General features: G+C 36.2%; 1 protein-coding gene across 6 annotated transcripts in view; it reads right to left on the reverse strand.

Moving 5' to 3' along the window:
* Window positions 1-16381, reverse strand: part of LOC120532652 (inactive N-acetylated-alpha-linked acidic dipeptidase-like protein 2) — a 2009486-nt gene that overhangs the window by 803523 nt on the left and 1189582 nt on the right. For all 6 annotated transcript variants that reach the window (XM_039758865.1, XM_039758875.1, XM_039758892.1 and 3 more), the window contains one exon: window positions 3658-3808. In XM_039758865.1, coding sequence (XP_039614799.1) covers window positions 3658-3808 — 151 coding nt within the window. The remainder of the gene's footprint in view (window positions 1-3657; window positions 3809-16381) is intronic.

Here is a 16381-nt window from a genome sequence, read left to right on the forward strand (position 1 = left end):
ATAGAGGGTCATTTCCGGAGGGTGGAACTGGACCGTGTCTGCCTGGGGGTTGCCAAACGGGATCCCAAGTTGTTTCATTGTGTAGTGGGTGCGGCAACGCACTGTACCAATGCATGCTCCCCAACTTGACTTTGCTTGACATATGGTTGTTTCAAGGTGACAGCCGGGCAGGGTTCAAGGCAAATATATTCACATATGGATGGATGGATGCAAATTTACAAGATAACTATGATTTATAAAGAATAAATTAGGGTTAGGGTTAGACTTAGGGTTAGGGTTATGTCCAGATTTTATAAATTCAATTTTTAGGTGTATGTATTTTTCTGGTTTCTGGTAATCGAAGCAAATTTTTTAAAGAAGACCTCAGGCCGCTACAATTCATTTGGTAACAATGGGTAAAGCAAATTGAACTGACACTACATAACAAGCTGTATCATCGCATTACAAATATGTTCTAATTGCAAAATTCTAAAATAAGCAGTTAAAAAGGAAATACTAATAATTTTTTTCAAATGACAGCTTTTCACAACATTGTAAACAGTAAAAATGAAGTAATACTACTAATCAGAATATGAAGGATACAACTTCAATGTGATGAAGAGAATACACCTTAGAGTTCCCTAACAAGGTATAATTTTTCCTTAGCTAGCCACATTACTTTTCAATAAAAGGGTCAGAGAATCTTAGCAACATCTTCCCACAACACCAAGCCTGAACAGTGGGCACTTTTTACAAGAATCCCGATGGCTTTAAGGATTCGATTCTATTTAATTTATTCCTGTATACCATGCTTCATTGAGTACATGCACAGAGCTTTTCACATACTTACATTATAGTGCAATAAGCTACTAAACGAAATGTCATTTACATACATAAAAACACATTAAATTAAACACACAGAAAACAGAAATCATTTTTAATCATTAGAATAACCAAATCATGGCAATAAAGGATGCACAGGAAATCTAAATAACAGGACAGGGAGATATTGATTACAGCAAACCCTCATTACTGGACACTTAATTTTGCCAAAGTAAAACACATGACTTCCGTCTCTGTCTTTAAATACATATTGTTATTATACTGTATAACTGACTGATGCATTTTTACAAGATGACTTGAAACTGTGTACGCACTCATCATGAAATAACTTTTCAATTAAAGCCCTTGAAAAAGAAAACAAGAAAATAAGTAAAAGACTAAGAAGTGCTAAGCTGCTTTGGTCCAGGAAACACCTTAATAACATCTTCAGGAAAAAAAAAATCTACAGTACAATATCAGAAATACCTGTCAAGGCAGGATAAGAGTGCTCACTGGGCAAGGATTAAATATCTTGTTTCATTAACAGCAAAAGCAGTTTACTAATATGGAGGTCGACTGGACCAAAAACCTTAAAGGACCAAGACTGAAGATTGCTGCTTTAAAGTACCTTAACCATTAGACCACGCAGCCTCACATCACTCATTTCTTAACTCACAGTTTTCTTCCATGAGGGACTTAATGTCTAAGAATACATAGTCTGCATTACATTTATTTTAATATGTCAGTATCATTGTTCCTCAATGGCTATGGATCCTAGCAAGACCACAAACAGAAGAGGCCCTTGACATGAATGACAATAATCAATGTCTTTCCTTCAGAGACTATGTCAATTCAGCATGTCATTTAGCATGGACTGCATATCCTAGTCAGGACACCGCCAGCTAAATCTGTGTAAATATTTATTAAATCATGCTGATTTTCTCAGATAAGAGTTATTTTTCATAAACCTGCGTTTTTTCCTTCTTTGTCTTTTTCATAGCTGTTTCATAGTTATTCCATATAAATAAGCTGTTCTCTTTCTTTACTTGAATTGTATATTGCTAATATCTGTATGTGTTTACTTCAAAGTGCTCTGTGGCAGCTGCCTTAGAAAGCGTATTTTGTTACAAATAAATTTAAATCAACTGAATGTGGCATACAAATAAAGACATCGAAGCCCTTTCAGCTCAATATCATTGAAGACATACAGGATACGGCATGACACTTTAGCTGTTTTTATTCAGGTACTGTCAAAGTGACAGTGAGTCCTTGCCAAACATTGAAAGTAGAGAAACTACTTTGAAAAGGTTGCTCTTTGCTGCAGCAGAGAAAAGCACAGATCCAAATAGCACAGCAGTAAGTGCATAGTTATATGATTTCTGAAATCAAAATTACACAGAACAATCAAGTGTTAATTTTTTTAAATGGCAAAGAAAAAAAAATGAAAGCAAAAGTTCCAAACACTTTGATATTGATCTACTAGCAAGGCAGTAATTTTGGTGTAGATGAGAAGGATAACTTTGGCTCTTACGATGAACACGTTATTACTAAAAATACGGTTTGTAAAATTCTTCTTCTTGATTATGAATATTAAAACACTATTTGAATTTCCAGGAACACTCTTTTCTTTAATTTGCACATTTTCAATATAACCCACACCATGATAGTGATCTTGCATTATTGGTTATTGTAGCAGACACCACATAGATATTATCTGCAGTAGAGGTGTTTCAGTTGGCAGTCTAATAAAATTCAGTTTCCAGTGTCAGACATTTGTGATGACAGTGCTGTTGCTACAGTAGAAACGTTTCCTGATATGGTGATAATTTCTATTTAACATATTCACAGAGAAAAAGTACAGAGCATTATACTGTATATACAATTCAATACACAACTACACCACTGCCCATTCTTACTCTAAACTTAATTAAAGCACACTCACCAAGCAAAAAGAACATAAAAGCCAGCCAAAAAAGGTAACATTTGAACACTTTTTTAACAGGTTTCTTTTGCACAATATCAAAAGTGGTAAAGAAAAAAGGACATTGTGATGAATTGTCTCTGGTTTTATTTTTAAAATAAACAATCGTGTCAATGGAAGTGCAGGTTCAAATTGGGTGTATGTGTGTGCAATTCGCTCTGTGGTTAATTAGGGTACTTGGCTGATTGCGCTGCTTACAACAACAACAACAACATTTATTTATATAGCACATTTTCATACAAAAAAATGTAGCTCAAAGTGCTTTACAAAATGAAGAACAGAAAAATAAAAGACACAGTAAAAAATAAACATAAGTCAACATTAATTAACATAGAATAAGTAAGGTCCGAAGGCCAGGGTGGACAGAAAAAACAAAAGAAAAACTCCAGACGGCTGGAGAAAAAAAAAAATCTACAGGGATTCCAGACCAAGAGACCGCCCAGTCCCCTCTGGGCAATCTACCTAACATAAATGAAAGTGCAAGAAACGAGTAGAAAGATCATACGCCTCAATTCTACCTCCGAGGCACCTGCACCCAAATAGAAAGGATAGATAAAAAGGAGCCTGCACGACAGAGAAGGAAAAAAAAATAAGGGGGAATGGAACAAAAAGAAAGAAAAGGTGGTGGTGAAATGACAGAAAGAAGGGCAAGGGTGACAGAGAACCAGTGCAAGACAGGAGGAAGCAAGCAGATGGGAATGGAACCCAGGGGATGGGGCAGTTGAAGGTTGCTCCTGCTGAGCAGACAGAGAGCAGGAGCAACAGCAAAAACTCAGGAGGACTCTCTCACAAAGTTGGTGATGTCAGCGGGAGTCGAAGGTGTGGGTGGCGGGGACACTTAAAACTTTTTAAATGATTATTGTAAACTTACTTACCAATGCTAGGATAGCCTGGTGTAGAAGGATCTCCACCAGGATTGAGTGCAATTCCAAATGATTTGTTCAAGTACATCTGGTCATTTGGCTGGTCACATGGGTCAATATAAGGCAGAACTCCTCCAAATCCTGCTTCTTCTAGCAAGGACAACTGTAAACAAGAATCACACCTCAGAAAGTGCTTGCAAAAACGTGCACAATTACAAATTCGACATAGAGCAAATACTGTAGGCAGATTACTTTTGCTGCTCTCATGTAGGGTTCTATTGAATCTGCATTACAAACAAAGTTTATTTTAGGGGTGCACGCTAATGACATAAATTATAATTATTACCTTTGCAATTAAGTGAAATATGTACTTTCTCTTACCAACGGCACATACTGCATTCTGTATACATATTGTACAGTAGAACCTTCATTTTGCAGGGAAGCACTTAAAAATTGTCAATGTGAAATTGTTCAATGGTGTGTTTTGTTGAAACATTTTTAATTAATTTTGTGTCTAAAACTGGTTCGTTTTTATTTTTACAATAAAGACACAGCACACTTTTAAAATGTACCTGTGTCTCTGTTTTTTGTAGTACAGTAAAAGATGTAAATTACTGATACTCAGATAATAAGGAAGTAAAAATGAAGTAGAGCACATGCATAACTTACTTTAAAATAAATGTTACTTCCCAAAAAAAACCATCCATCACACCACTAACTATTCAAAAATGTCAAATATAGAAAAACGAATGAACGAATAAATTGGGGCATTGCAATATTAGAAAAGCTGCATGAATATGTAAAAATCAAAGTATATAATAACATCTTAAATCATAATAATGGAAGATTAAGGAATAATCAGGAACATAACCTGAAAGTATTCTTATACAAGTATGTAAACAACAATAAAAGCACTCGCACTAAGTAAAAGTGTCTGTGCTTGATTACAACACTCATTTGCTCTTGAGAGCAATTTAGAACTCGGAAAGCTGGATCTTACAGAGAGTGGGAGCACCCTACTAACTTAAATGAAGTAATCACCACTTCGCATGAGTGTATCATGGCAATCACAATTGTAATAGTGATTAATATACAAATAATTATGCAGCTCCACTTATTACAACATCAACTTACTGTAGTAGACGATACCATGTCTTAAGATGAGTATAGTAGAGTACATAAATAAAAGACTCAAGCAATAAAGTTGAACTCCAATCACTGTACGAGCTTGAGTGAGATCTGGGACATCATGTTGCAAAAGAGGGAAAAACTGAAAGCTTCCTCGTAAAAGTATGTACAGTACTGTAGTTTACTTGTCATGTTTTTATCTACATGTTGTAAGACTTTCAGGGAAGGGGTGTGTAGACAACTGGCTTATACTGGTAAAGCATTCCCTTTAAGCAAGAACCATGGGTTCAGTGGGGTTCTGTCTGTCTCCAGAATAAATGTGGTGGTATCTTGGGGGAAGTAGCATAACAACATGAAAAGCCAACAGACCTGTTAAATTAATCAGGAAGACTGGCTCAAGTATGGGTCACAGCCTGGATTCACTGGAGGCAGAGGTAGAATGAAGGTTGTTGAATGAGCCGCTGGCTATAAGGAATGTCTCACATCGTCTACATGATGCCCAACACCATTAGCACAAGGCAGATTCTGCCACACTGCTTCAGGGAGCCCTACCTGAGGTCTTTTTTAGAAATGTTATTTGATTATTCAAGATTGAAAATGAAGTGTGTCAACAAACTAATATTTCATTGTGCTACATTAAAACAATGAATAATTAAAATTCATACAGTTCTACCACTGAGATACTCTGCAATTTTACATAATTTATGTTGTTTGTAGTGTTTATCTGTGTGACCTCCTTCTAGGACATGAATGGTACATGTACTGCTTAAGATGTTAATACAGGCAGCACTTAAAAAACAATACAACACACAAAATGAGATTTACCTGGAACTTTCATGACCCTTACATTTAATCATTGCAAACCGAGGTTGAGGCTAAAGTCATATGTGATGGCGTGTGTATAAAACTTGTTGAAGGTCAGTCAGACATCCTTGTATAAAAAAATGCTAATCATTGGATTCTGCACACAAACTCAGTTAATGTCACACACTAATAAGACAAATCTTTTTCATTATATGTGGCATTTAAGATTTCACATACTTGGTTTGCACAGAGTCTTATATGGATGTCAACTATACAATAAATTGCATCAGTACTTGAAGAGCTATCCGATTGAAGTGGCAGAGCCCATAGCTGTATTCTAGCTTTTTCCCATCACTGTCACAAACAAAACTCTAATTAGCAGATACTGTTTTAAAGAGGCCAGCATGATGGTTCCACTGTCCACAGCTCCTTGCTCTCCTTTTAGTGACTTTGTCTCCCCATCCAAGGTCTTTCAGAATTTTACCTTTTGTTCCTTGCTCTCTGATTTGCTTTCATTGTACCATAAATAGTCAGTGCAATTTCAATTTGGATTTATGTGGAGTAAAACTGCTTTCCATTTATGTTCTTTCATCTGTCTTTCAACTGTACACTCTCTAGGTTTCCTGCCACTCACTGTGCTAAAATGCCTCTTGTACAGATGCTTTTTCCTGAGTGGTTCTTTTCTATTGGACTATACTGTATCAGCCTGTATACTCAGGAGAGCTTAATTGCAAGCAAAATGTTAGTCATATATATTATAAAGAGAAAAAGAGAGAGAGAGGAGACCTGCAAAACCTGAAAGGAAACTTAGGAAAATTAGGTTAAGCGAATCACAGGGCTGCAAAACAGTCCAGTTTGATATCTTACAAACATTTTAAAAATATTAGATATTCACCCTTTTTACCTTCTTTATTTATTGATTTAACTTTTTGATCTATACATCACCTTTTGCTACTTACTTTCTATGTTAACCTCTTCAGTATCTGTTAACAGAAGCTGTCCTGGATTGTATAGTGCCTTTAAGTTCATTTTGTTTAAATCATGTTAGGTCTATGTACAGTATATAGTTCTCATTTTATTTCCCAGAATACGGTTCTGTAATCTTATCCTGTAAATCCCTTTGAGATGGTGCATGAAGTTTTGGTGTTTTAAAATATAAAAACTAACTGAGAAGTACAGTAAATGTTGATGGGTGAGGGAGTGTGTGCTGATAGTTATAGTACTGGCTTCTCATTCAGAGATGACTCCTGCTTTGCATCTGATGCTGACAGGATAGGCTCCACTCTTCTAAGATCTTGAATGGAAGTAAGTATGTGGATGGGTGACCGATACTACCACATGTGCTCAATAATGAATGACCATTTCATTATATTTTCTAGTTATACTTGTACATATTGTACAGCAAGTTTGTCATATTAAATTTTCAAGAAATATATTTTAACAGGTACATTTTGTTTTTTAAGAATCACCTTAATGGTTCCCCAAAAGCAACTTACTTACTATCATCTTACCTTTTGTAAGTCACATCATTAATATTTTGAAATACACGTGCCCATCAGTCTGCAGGCATGGAAAAAATATTTATTCATACTTATTTTTTAATCTTTGTAAGCCCAAAATATTTTTGAGTGAACCAGTCCAAATCATTCTTCTAATAGGAAATCTGGGACAGATTTGCAGATGATGCTAAAATTGGAGCAATGGCAGACACCCTAATGCCCTACCTCCAAAAAGAATAGACAGCCAATACAGCTTGAGTGAATATAAGAATAAATAATTTCTTGGCACATAGAATATATTGTTTGCATATATTTCCACTTTAAACGTCGGCATAATTAAAAAAAAATGTAGCTTTGTGGCTGGGGAAAAAATGTCTCAGTATTTTAGTGAAAAGCAATATAACACTTATTTTTGAGCTGGGAACATAAAACAACAAATGAAATGAAAACTTTTGGTTTATATATATATATAGCAAAATAGCTGCGATTGGCAGCGGAGAAGTAAAAAGAAAGGAAACATTTTAATAATAACGTAACATGATTGACAATGTAATTGTTTTGTAATTGTCATGAGTGTTGCTGGCATATATATATATATATATATATATATATATATATATATATATATATATACAGTTATATATATATACATATACACACATACATATATATACATATACATATATACACATACTGTATATATACACACACACATATATACATACTGTATATACAACATATACATATCTACATATATACTGTATATACACATATATATACAAATCTACATATATATATCTACATATATATATTAGGGGTGGGACTCGATTAAAAAAATTAATCCAATTAATTAGAGGCTGTGTAAGAATTAATCTTGATTAATCGTATGTAATCGACACGTAAATTTGCCCCAAATCGCAAATGTTTTTTTTTTTATTTAAAACGGTTTTAGTGGGCGACAGAATCAAATAATAGACATGGACATGAATATTGTAAACTGAAGCTGTTTTAATTTCTGAAAAAAGCTTTTAAACTGCATTTGAATTCAAAACAGAAACAAAAATATCATCCCTGGTTAAAATTGGGCAGACTTAAAAATAAAGTGGTAGTTTAAGTACTTTAAGTACATTTTCAGAATAGTATTGTCTTTAAATAATAATAACCAAAATTTCACCATAAAGTGCAGTTTTTCTTCTTAAAAAAATAAGTCAGAAACATAAAAGGTAATTTGACCAGCTTACTCTTTAAACTCTGAGTAACATTAGCCAAAATTATTTTGTACATTAGGCTAAAACAGTGTGATCATTGAACATTTTGTAATTAGATGTATTTAGAATTACTAACGGTCACGGAAGTCCAATGATCCCCAGTAAGAGCCACAAAGTCCGCTTTCTGTAATGCATCTAATTTTGCTTGCTTTTCAGTGTGCACAAAACCATGCTTTTATCAAGGCTTCGCTCGGGTAGTCGAAATGATCAGTCGTAGGAACGCGCTTTATTCCGACTCTAACATTTTTGTAGCTGTGATGTGTGCATCAGTGTAATGGATGTACCAGGAAATCATGCATTGACAAAAGTTCCCGTTTGCTTGGAATTGAAAGTGTGATTAAATGCGTTATTTTTTAACGCGTTATGGAGTACATGCATCGAAGCTTCTCAACTGTGCTTGTGCTAAGAAAGGGAAAATTTTAAAAATAACGTAACATGATTCTGCGTTAACCTAATATTTTTCATACGTCCCAAACCAAGGAGATGGGAAGGTAAAATGAATCGGTAGCGCGTACATACTCAGTACACCCCCTCTCGGAAATCGAACCTCGAATGTCGGCGTTAGAGGCGAAGACTCTACAATTGCGCCACCACTTGTCTATGCTAAAGTATGTATTGTAGATCGGGCTATAGATATACATTTATATATATACCCGTGTATCGCAGTGGAGAAGTAGAAGTTATGAAAAAGAAAAGGGAACATTTTAAAAATAACGTAACATGATTGTCAATATACAGTAATTGTTTTGTGAGTGTTATTGAATGTTGCTGTCATCAAGGATTTGATTATCATTATTTCTTTCAATCAGGCTCGTATTTGTACGATGTGTTCAAGTTACATTCCGTGTTTGTCAATCGTTGTAAAGATAAGAGGTTTCATTCATCGATTAGTTCCTTACTGCATCAATAAACAGCTCGTCTTCCTTTTTATCTGTGATGTGACAAACTGCATGCACGGGTTTTTTTTTACGCTGTCTTCCTTTAGCGGGACATTGACTTTTTCCACCGTGTGCTTTGTTTCCACAGTAGCTGCATTTATGAATATGCTTATCAGACGCTTCATATTTTTTGCTGCCTTTTCAATTGTGTAATTCGGTTTTGTTCAGCTCTTTGGAACTGTTGCTTTTATCTGTGCACTGCATCAGTTCACGTGAGCCACTCGGTGTACTTGCATCGAAGGTTCCCAGCTGTGCTGGTGCCATCTCGTGCTATGTCCATAGCTTTATTTAATGTTACCTTAGTCCTGGCACTTAAAACTTTCTCTGGCAGTTTCGCTGAGTTTGTGTCAAACACCACCCTGACCATCTCATCTTCCTCTCCATAAGCACAGTCCTTCACCCGTGAATATTTACCCGTGGCAGTTTGCTATTGGATTGCCGCTGACGGATGGCCTTATATGGGCAGGCACTAAATTACAAACGCCAGCGGCAGCCTGTCTATGAACTTAATTTAAAGTGTAGGTTTACATCGTGCTTTGTTTCCGAAGTAGCAGAACTCACTTCTTATTGTTTCGCTGCCTTCTCAATTATATAATGCATGTTTTCTTGAGCGCTTTTTTGAGGTCTTCCTGGTTTTCTATGTACTGCGTGATTACGTGGGAGGCGTGATGATGTCACACGAAACTCCGCCCCACGGCGTTGAAGCTCATCTCCATTACAGTAAATGGAGAAAAACTGCTTCCAGTTATGACCATTACGCGTAGAATTTCGATATAAAACCTGTCCAACTTTTGTAAGGAAGCTGTAAGGAATCAACCTGCCAAATTTCAGCCTTCCACCCACACGGGAAGTTGGAGAATTAGTGATGAGTCAGTGAGTGAGTGAGTGAGTGAGTGAGTGAGTGAGTGAGTGAGTGAGTGAGTGAGTGAGGGCTTTGCCTTTTATTAGTATAGATAAAACTTTAACTTCATTTAAATAATCTATATTCTTCACTGGGACTGTCATGAAGGATAGAATAATTAAATATGTATTACGAAGATATTTCAATGTTCCTTAAACGTTTTGAAGAATCGGCTCTGTAAGCTTATAGATGGCTTAACGTCTATTACAGAGCTGATTGTGTGGCGATCGGTTACTTAGAGAAAGAAAAGCAAAGACTGCCGGGGCGGCTACACCAATATATATTGAATATAAAACAGAAAGAGAAAATAACACAGCTAAAAATGCAGCGACAAATTTCGGCAAAAGATAAATGCTTGTGTCATGAGCACGAGGCGGCTATGCAGTGTCCGCAACGGACGTTGCCATCCACTGTGCATAAGATACCATATTGACATTGGCGGGTGAAGGGGCCACCAATTCTTCCTCTGCCCAGGGCCAGCACAAGCCTAGAGCCGCCCCTGAGTAGGTCGCACACAATCACTGCGTCGTGAAACCCATGTTTAATGACGTGCTTAAACTCCTATCATAATGAAAATGATATCACGTATACATCTCAGTATTTTAGTTATTCAGAGAGCTGTAATATCACAAATGTAATGGATTCTGTGTCCAGTTGGAGGATGAGAGCCGGTTTAAGAAGCAAGTAGTAATTCACACACATAGAGCACATAGAAGATCAAATACAAAACAAAGCATTTAATGTGCTACTTTAATTACAATTTGATTTGAGAAACTGGTTAATTAAACTATTTTAAGATTAAGTTTATGATGTTTTACTTTAATGACAAAATAAACTACATGATTAAAGTGGAAATTTCGAGATTGAAGTTGACATTTCGTGCTTTTTCCCTACTGTGTGCCTGTTTTTTCTCTGTACCCTAATAAGCTTTCATATGACACTCAGACAGTGGGCTACAACTCGCCTTTTCACGGCGACTTTTATATATAACTTCTTTTTTATTTCCAGCATTGTGCGACTTTGTGAACGTGAGCTTTCAAGTTTCTCCAACATGCTATGTCACTCGATCAACTTCCTTCTGTTGATTATACCACGGTTTAATTAAACAAATAGTATATTTTTCCTTTGCCTCCACTTGGTATTCGCTGAAATTCTTATATTTTCCCCTGTGCTTTTTCCATTGTCTTTTCACAGAAGGCTAAGCTTAAGGGTGATTTATATTGATTTGCATATTCAAAGAGGCGTAATTCTGGGAGGAGTTGGGGCATTACACAAAGCGCGTGCACAAGCTTTACTTTTTACGCTGACCGGGATTTATGTAACGGAAGAACATAGAAGTTGGAGTACACACAGATTCCTGAATCTGGGTTTTTCTGTGCGTAAGCACATTTCGGCTTTTGTGCTTACGCCATGTTATACATGAGGCCCCTGGTCCTCACCCTCGCGTCAGTTCTTTGAATTACTTCCTTTTCTTCCTGTTGTCCTCTGAAATCTTGCGCCTGCTGGGCAAAACAATACTAAATTAAGTAAGAACATATATTGTTCTTGTAACAAAGGCACTATATAGGCGCCTGACCCGACACAGATAGACACGGAGACACGTATAAAAAGTACAAAGACTTTTATTTTTCTTCAGCTGTGGGACACGTCTTCCCCGTGCCACACAGCCCAAACACAGTCCCAAAGCACAAACACTATAGTAAAACACACTTTTCTTCCTCTACCACCACTCCTCCACAAGCGTAGTCCTCCTCCTCCCGACCCTGGCTCTCTGAGTGGTGGTGGCTGTCCCTTTTTATAACCCACCCGGACGTTTTCCAGGTGCTTGACCACCTGGTCCTAATTGCACCTCCGGGTGGGGCTGAAGATTCGTCCAGCCAGTCTGCTGAGTCCATGCAGCTCCCCCTAGCGGCCATCCGAGCCCCCAAACAGGCTGTGGAGGACTCCATCTCCCATGGAGCCCTGCGGGTGGTTGGGGAATCACCGTCAGCCATGGAGGCTGCCACCAAGTGTCCTGGGGGAGGTACTGGAGTGCCCATGGTGGCTCCCCCGGAACATAAGCAGCAGGGGTGTCCCTGCCGGGCATGGCACACGGCTGTCCTTCACATTCTATATAAATAAAATATACATATTTCATGGAATATGCAGGTACACGGCAAGAAGCGTAATGGACTGATTTTAATAATGTCCACATCAGCAGTTGTGACTCATTTTTGAAGTTAGTGAAACTCCTGTACCAAAAGTTAATTTTCATTTTGTTGTGTTTTCACTGGAATTATTTTTGCACTTTATTAGTGTCTGTATCCTTGACCATCTCTGTGCTTCATTTTACACTATGGTGGCAGCCCCCATTTCACTTTCTTTATAGTTTGGTGCACAGGAGGCATTTATTTGCCATAAAAAGTAATGTGAAACTAATGTCACCAGTGACATTTCTACTGCTTCCTGTGAATGGCTTAAAGAATCACAAGACTGTCTTTCCCTTTTAAGTGCAATCTTTCTCCAAATAGGAAAAAAGTTTTGGTATATTTTTGCTATTCACATCAGTAGCTATCCAATATTTGATCTCAGATTTATCAGGTTTGCTTGATCATCACTGTATGAAATGACATCAACATTTTATTGGCAATAACTTCTCATCAAGAATTATGTTCTGCGCTTACTTATAATACATAATGTAGTTCTGCACAAAGTGTGCAAAATGTCTGATATAACAGCAAAGCTATCAGTATACAAAATACACAACCAGCATTAATTTTGTTTGGGGAGGACACATGAGATGGCACATAGTGGACAGAACCAGCTTTTTCCAAGAAAAAAGTTCTTAAGTCACACACATAATTGTAGATTAGTTGTCAGAAATACACAGTCAATCAAATCAGCATGATGTCACTCGGTGGGTTGATTAAAAAGACTGTAGGCTTATGATATGTAGCAGCAGAGTCAAAAACTATACCTTGCTCCCGTGCTATTGTTTGATTCTGGGAATTTTTCAGTCTCTCCTCATATACTGTAGTGAAATTACTGCAGTACCAACACTTTAAGATTTGTTATTTGTATTCTCCATCACAGGAAATGAAACATTGTGAGTAATTATAAGTGTGACATCTTGTTTTGTGATTATTTTCTAGTTGTCTGCAGAAGAAAAACAGCAATTCACATCTGGGAAGTAATGTTCGGTAATGTAAATAATACCTGCATGAGAAGATTTGTTGAGGCAAATGTGGTCAAATGCGAATTGGAGTTGATATGCAGCAATTCACACCTGGGTACCAACGTTCAATGTTGTTGCTTGTGGTGGTAAGAGGTGGTCTTAAGCATAAAAAAGAATAATATCATTCATAATATTTTTAATAGAATTTCAGAGTTACAACAACATGGGTGGGCATTTGCATTGTAGGAGAAGTCAGGGAAGGACAAGAGGTTGACTCAGAAGCTGATAAAATAATGAATGATCTTTTTGACATGCACAGCTAGGTCATTCCCACTCATTTTCCTTCACCTTTGTAAACACATCAGGTCAGCCAGGACCAGAACTAATAAATTTCATAAAAGTACTAATCCAAAAACTATGAAATACATAAACTTAACCTCTTTGGGCTGCCTGTAAGTTTTGTGGGCTTTTGGGAATCATACCCTTATGATTTATGAATAATAATAATACTTGAATGTTTGTATTGAGGTTTTATTTGTATAAATTTTAACAAATCCAATTCAAAGCAACTGCTGTATTTACTTTGACAGCAGCCATACCTTGTCACACATCAACTTTATTTTACTATGTTTTAGAATAGAGCAATATAGAGATGAATTAATTGAAGGTTTATAATGATGCACACATTCAATAGCCTCATATGCTATCACTGTCATATTTATTTATGATGCTTGATGTGGGAAGGTCAGGTCACTCCATATTTTTTAAACTTATACATGGCAAATTCCAGGCATCAAATATGCAAAGGTAAACAGCCTATGAGGAGGTCAGTTTTGCACAAGTACTGCACATAAACACAGGAATGAAAGGTATGCCATTTGATGGACACAAAACATATGTCACTGGTAAGCTTTGAAAAGATGGCATGTAACTGAAAAGCCTGACTGATGTATTTTGACAGGCATTAAATATATTAAACCAAAATATATCGTAGGTGGAAAAATGAGCAAAACAAACAAATGAACATGTGCCGTATCTACTTCTAAAAGGTAAATATAATAATTAAAGGAATAATGCAAGACACTATCATAAAACACTGAATGGCTGATAACTGCTTGATTTTATTAAAAGATGCCAATGCTGGAAGAAGTTTCAAACCAGTGCAGTGTATCCAGAAATGTAAAAGAGTAAGAGTAATGCTGCAGGAGTCTGGGCACAAGCTAAGAAATATGCAGCTCAATACTATTGATCAAACTAAAGCAACAGACCAACTGACACAGCGCATTACATTGTTTTATTAATGAACTGGTGCCACTTTTTTAGAGCTACTAAATTGGTTTGGAATTTTTGATCCTGTTTAAGTTGTCTAATAGGTCCTTTTTATCAGCTAAGCTTCCTTTAGGAAGAATTGAATTAATCAATAGCTAATAAACCGGGACATAACAAATTGATGAAATAATATTTAGGACCTTAAGATGATACTAAAATCAGTTTCATCAATAAACAGTGCAAGTGAAAACAAATATACCAAAATAATGAATAGCATTACTGGAAATAGAAATACAAATGATATGGATTGATGCTATAGATTTACATTTTTATTTTTAAATAAATATGACACTGTATCAGCTCTAAAATTATTAAAACAACCTTCAACAATTTCCAATGTCACATAGCAAAACAAGTTTCAGATACTACCTTTGCAGATGTAATGTTTATTTTTCATATAATATACTATGCTACAGTGTAGTAAAATTAAAGCTCAAATATGAAAGATGCAATATTTAAATAAACATATGCTTAGTACTGCGGTGCAGTCAGTAGTACTCCTCTCTCTCAGTTCCCTGGCACCAGTTTGCTGCCCTAAATGAGTGACTTTTCCATAGGGTATGTGTATTCAATCCATACTGTATCCATACTGGGCTAAGATACATAAAGGGCTAGTATCTAAGCTAGATGGCTTAGTATGTGTGATTTTTAAATAATTACAATCTTTATTTCAACTGCAAATTTCAAGTTCATTTTCCTTTTTGAAAATATCTGCAGTGTTCCGAGTCACTTTTTGCAAAGGGCACTATATAAAAATAAATTAACCAGATTTGCACAAATGAGTTTTTACGAGTTACTTCAGCTTTAGTCTAGGTACTCTAAATTGCAGTCTAAAGGCTTGCATATCAGCTAACACACAGCTCCAAATACTGTGTAGGCTCAGAGTAAGTGAGAAAGGAGTCTTACTTGAGAACAGAAGCTGCTGTGCATGCATTGCTGTCAGAACAGGTTCTGGCTCACGGTGATTCTACAATGGAAACAGCCTCAGAAAATCAAATAAAAAAAAATAATCCTTGTTATGCAGTAATTAGTCATTATTGTCATTCCACAAACCTACAGTTGGATTAAACAAGTTCCAGAACATACAGATGGATTGTTTCATTTTATATCTGTATACATTACAATACTTTAGGAATCAAAGCTCAATCTTTTTATTTCACAGTGCATACATCAAAGTTATAATTAGAAGGAGCAGAAAATCATAAAAATCACCACTATCACAAAATATGTTGTTGTTTTACTAATGAGAGTATCTTGTAAAATAATTGTCTTTTTAGCAACATGCTCTGTTTAGACAGTTCGGATAGAGTTCAGAATTACCCCCTCTGAGTTCTGTCGGCAATTAATAGTACATAGACTGTCATTAATATCACTGAGCTAAGTGCTAATCAAGGTACCTTGTCAAAATACCAAATGGGTGATTGTAACATAACAGCCTATTAAACCTGCAGCAATATGATATTTTAAAATGCAAGCACAGTGCTCTGTCTACACTCCAGCCCTGAGTGACTTATAAATACACATCAAATGGTAAACAAAATTCTGCTGACCACAGTGCATTTAGAATTTAGATCCTATTTAATATAACTGATGCAAATGTTAAATAAGACTCTGTGGCAGCCCTTTTTTTCCCCAGGAATGAATGCAGATATGTGGCATTACATGACAGAAGTGAACAAAAGTGAATTTCAGCTTTTGAATTGACGAAAGGACTT

The sequence above is a fragment of the Polypterus senegalus genome, chromosome 1 (genome assembly GCF_016835505.1).
Source record: "Polypterus senegalus isolate Bchr_013 chromosome 1, ASM1683550v1, whole genome shotgun sequence".
In the NCBI taxonomy this organism is placed as follows: Eukaryota; Metazoa; Chordata; class Cladistia; order Polypteriformes; family Polypteridae; genus Polypterus; species Polypterus senegalus.